Here is a 4,660-nt window from a genome sequence, read left to right as displayed (position 1 = left end):
AAGCCCTGGTCCTGGTGCCACCTCCGAGTGCTCAGGCGCAGCGGCCAACCCTGACCTTCCCTGTGCGGGACCTCCTCTGCCCCAGTCCAGCCCGGGACATCCTGCGGCGGCGAGAGGAGAGCGAGGAGGCGGGGGTCACCCCGCCCCCACCAGAACACAGGCGCCCATTGAGAGGCAGCTCAGAGCAGCTTTGTCCCCGCCGGGCCCATAGGCCTGGACCCTGCCAGCTGCGCTGGCTCCCTGAGTGGCCCCTTCCCCCTCCGAGTGGACAGCCCTGGCATGCGCCAGCCTATGGCCTCACCAGTCCGGATGGCAGGCAGCTGGGGCCACCTGGGGACCATCCAGTCCGACACCCTTGACAGTGAAAACCCCTTTCTTCACAAAGCAGCCCCGCAGAGATACTGCAGTAGCCAGAGAGCATAGGGAGGCCCTGCCCCCCACTCCCATAGGGAGTCATCAATCTCCTTGCAAATTTGTACCGAGTATTGCTAGCTGTGCCCCTGCTCCAGGGGCTCCCTGACCAGGAACATGCAGGGGACCAAGCTGTGGGAAAAATTCAAAGCTTCTCTTAGCTCCTCTGTGTGCATCCTTCAGGGCAGTCAGACAGGCCCCTCATTTGGGGCTCCCCGGAATCCCACGAGCGAAACTAAGCTCACTGGTGGTATCAGTCCATTTTACAGACAGAGATTTCTAGGATTCAAGGGTGTTAAAGGGTTTGTTCAAGGTAATAGAGCCAGTAAGTGGCAGGGGCATTCTAAATCCAGCTTGCTTCGCCTACTGAGTGGGAGAAGGTGTTTGCAAATGATGTATCTGATAAGGGTCAAAATCCAAAATATACAAAGAGCTCATACAACTCAACATAAAAGAAAATAGATTAAAAAATGGGCAGAAAAAAAAAAATGGGCAGAGGACCTGAATAGACATTTTTCCAAAGAAGACATACAGATGGCCAATAGGTACATGAAAAGATGCTCAACATCATTAATCATCAGAGAAATACAATTCAAAACCACAGTGAGATGTCACCTCATACCTGTCAGAATGACTGTCATCAAAAATACAACAAATAACAAATTTGTTGGTGAGGGTGTGGAGAAAAGGGAACACTTGTACACTGTTGGTGGGAATGAAAATTGGTGCGGCCACTGTCGAAAACAGTATGGAGATTCCAAAAAATAAAAAATAGAACTACCATACGATTCAGCAATTCCATTCCTGGGTATTTACCTGAAGAAAGTGAAAACACTAATTTGAAAAGATTTATGCATCCTTGTGTTCATTGCAGCATTATTCCCAACAGCCAAGATATGGAAGCAACCTAAGTGTCCATCGACAGATGAATGGATATACAAGATGTGGTGTATTCCTACAAATGACTACTACTCAGCCATAAAAAAGAATGGAATTTTGCCATTTACAACAACATGGCTGGACCTGGAGGGTATTATCCTAAGTTAAATAAGTCAGAGAAAGACAAATACTGTATGATGTCCCATATGTGGAATCTAAAAAAACAAACAAATGAACAAACATAAAACAAAAACAGAGTTATAGATGCAGAGGACAAACCATGGTTGCCAGAGGGGAGGGGGCTTGGGGAGAGGAAAGAAAGAGGTGAGGGAGATTAGGAGGTACAGACTTCAAGTTACAAAGTAGAGTCACAGGGATGAGGAATATGGTGTGAGAACTATAGTCAACAGCTCTGTAATATCTTTGTATGGTAGCAGATGTAACTAGACTTATCATGGTGATCATCTTGGAACGTATAGAGATATTGAATCAGGACTTCCCTGGTGGCGCAGTGGTTAAGAATCCACCTGCCAATGTAGGGGACACGGGTTCGAGCCCTGGTCCGGGAAGATCCCACATGCCGTGGAGCAACTAAGCCCATGAGCCACAACTACTGAAGCCTGCGTGCTGCAACTACTGAAGCCCACGCGCCTAGAGCCCGTGCTCTGCAACGAGAGGCCACCTCAATGAGAAGTCCGCACATGGCAACGAAGAGTAGCCCCCGCTCGCCACAACTAGAGAAAGCCCGTGCCCAGCAACGAAGACCCAACGCAGCCAAAAATAAATTAACTTAAAGAAAAGTAATAAAATAATGCTTTAAAAAAAAAGAAATATTCAATCACTATGTTGTGAACAGGAACTAACAGTGTTGTAGGTCAATTATGGACAACCAAACAAACTCATAGAAAGAGATCAGATTTGTGGTCACCAGAGGAGGGGGGAGTTGGATGAAGAGTCAAAGGGTACAGACTCCCAGTTGTAAGATACTAAGCCCTCGGGCTGTAATGTATAGCAGGATCAACATAACGAATACGGCTGTAGGTTATACGAGAAAGCCGTCGAGGGGCTAAAGTCTGAGTTCTCATCACAAGGGTCCAGCAATCCAGGTGGCTCCCATGCCCAACAGCAGACAGCCAGTCTCTCCAGTGTCCTGGGCGTGGAAGACCCAACAGAATCTAAACAGGTTAGGGAAGGGCAGCCAAAGAAGGCGCTGCCCTGTCCTGGGCCCCTGTGGGCGCTGGCACCCCACCAGGAGAGTGGAAGTGAGGAGAGGGTCGGCTCCTGCCCCAGGAAGCGGCTGGTAGTCTGATGGGGGCGGGGCGGGGGGCAGCGTACATCTGTCCTGACGCAGAAGCCGTGAAAAATGCCACAGAGACGGATGTATGGAGAGAGTTCCCAGGTCCTCACGCCTGACGGTGTGTCCATTCCCAGACCACAGGCTCTGTGAGTGTGGGGACCATAGGGCCCTGTGCTCCCTGTGACCCCTCCCGCCCCAGCCCTCACTGCGGGGGCTGCCCCGTGGTTGCTGAGTGACTCTCAGATGAAGGGCTGTCTCTTTCTGTCCCAACTGCGCGCCGACGTGCTCTCAGAGCCCATTTGTTGGAGCTCCTCTTCAGCATCCCTTCTTTCCGTGTCTTTATTTCTTCCTTCCTTAGGAAGCAAGATCTTAAATCTCTCCTATTAAAACGAAATAAAGCAAAGCAAAACAAAACCTCATGTTTCCCCAAACTCATCCCTTTCTAGCTATTTCCCTGCTTTTCTCCAAGTAGTTCTCCTCAAAGTTTACACCCCTGGTTCCTGCTCATCAGGACACCCAGCTCTCAGCTACATCAGTGATTTTTGTTTTTTTTTCAATTTTTACTTTTTGGCTGCGTTGGGTGTTCGTTGCTGCGCGCGGGCTTCTCACTGTGCTGGCTTCTCTTGTTGTGGAGCACGGGCTCTAGAGCGCAGGCTCAGTAACTGTGGCGCACGGATTTAGTTGCTCCGCGGCACACAGGACCTTCCCGGACCAGGGCTCGAACCCGTGTCCCCTGCATTGGCAGGCGGATTCTTAACCACTGTGCCACCAGGGAAGTCCGACATCAGTGATTTTCTAATTGCAAAATTCTAGGAAAACTTTTCAGTGCAGGGGATGAGAGGTGACTGGACAAGGGCAGAGGGTGAGGAAGGGGCCGCGGGCAGGCCAGAGGCGAGAACAGCTAGCCATGGGAGGGCTGGCGCTTCTCAGCAGGGGGTGCTGGAGCCTGAAGGCGGGGAGCTAAGGCCCCAGAGCTAAGGCCAGCCCTGTGGCCGTGACCGACCTGGACCTACGTGTTGAGCCAGGTCTCCGGGCTGGGAGGGAGAGAGGAAGAGGCTTGGGTGGGAAAGCTGGGGGCCCTGGAAGGTGGTTGTGCAGACAGATATTTAGGCCTGGAGGGGCTTCCCCAGACCTTCTGCAGGCAAGAGCACGTGGGAGCATGGTCCCCTCAACAAGCTGGCCTCCCGGCTCCCAGTGAGCGGGACAGACACTTTCCTGGACCTGAGGAGGCAGAGTGCGTTGAGTGTGATGATAATGGCAATACTAACAGCTAACTCTGCAAGTGAGTTAGAAACCGTGCACCTCAGACTGGGACTAGAACCCACATGCTGGGACTCAGACCCGGCCAAAACCCAGTCTTCCAACTGAGATCACACACCTGGTTTTAGAACTTCATGAAGCTCAGGTTCTTGATGTCTCGTTGCAGAAAGAATTCAGTGAGAGAGAAAGTGATTGGTAAGAAGTGGATTTATTTAGAGAGAAGCGCACTCCACAGAAAGAGCGGGCCATCTCAGAAGGCGAGAAAGGCAGCAGGGGCTGGGGCTGTCAGCTTTTATAGGGGTGGGTAATTTCATAGGCTAATGAGCGGGAGGGGTATTCCAGCTATTTCAGGAAGGGGCGGGGATTTCCAGGAATGGGGCCACCGCCCACTTTTTGATCCTTCCGGTCGGCCTTGGAACTGTCATGGCACCTGTGGGCGTGTCGTTCAGCCTGCTGATGTGTTACAGTGAGCGTATCCTGGGGCTCACGGTCTAGTGGAAGTCCACTCGTCCGCCATCTTGGACCCACTCGGCTCTAATCAGTTTATGTCGTGTCCTCGGGCTACGTCATTCTTTCAAAGTTGTGCCCTGCCCCCTTCCCTCCTGTTTCAAGTTTGTCCCATTGTACAGATGAGGAAACTTGGGTTGGAAGTTAATTTTCCCAGCTCACGGTGGGGCTGGGATTTAGAATTGACTTTTGTGACTTCAAAGCCCAGGCCTTTCCACTTCACCTCCTGCCTCTCCTTGAACGTGTGTAAAATGCTCCGTGCCGGGCCAGAGCAGTATTTGGGGAGACCTTGGTGCGGTGCGCAGC

The 4,660-nt window shown here is 51.6% G+C and overlaps 1 protein-coding gene across 1 annotated transcript in view; it reads right to left on the bottom strand.

The window, feature by feature from the left end:
* The window catches only part of SHISA4 (shisa family member 4), a 7,283-nt gene extending 2,919 nt beyond the window's left edge, over positions 1–4,364 (bottom strand). Inside the window, exons 1-3 of the mRNA XM_024749662.1 lie at positions 4,336–4,364; positions 3,720–3,808; positions 302–401 (exon numbers count right to left, since the gene is read on the bottom strand). Coding sequence (XP_024605430.1) covers positions 302–401; positions 3,720–3,808; positions 4,336–4,364 — 218 coding nt within the window. The remainder of the gene's footprint in view (positions 1–301; positions 402–3,719; positions 3,809–4,335) is intronic.
* Between the last annotated feature and the right edge of the window lie 296 nt (positions 4,365–4,660).

Source organism: Neophocaena asiaeorientalis, unplaced genomic scaffold (assembly GCF_003031525.2).
Source record: "Neophocaena asiaeorientalis asiaeorientalis breed wild unplaced genomic scaffold, Neophocaena_asiaeorientalis_V1.1 scaffold44, whole genome shotgun sequence".
In the NCBI taxonomy this organism is placed as follows: Eukaryota; Metazoa; Chordata; class Mammalia; order Artiodactyla; family Phocoenidae; genus Neophocaena; species Neophocaena asiaeorientalis.
This window is presented reverse-complemented; position numbering and strand designations above follow the sequence as displayed.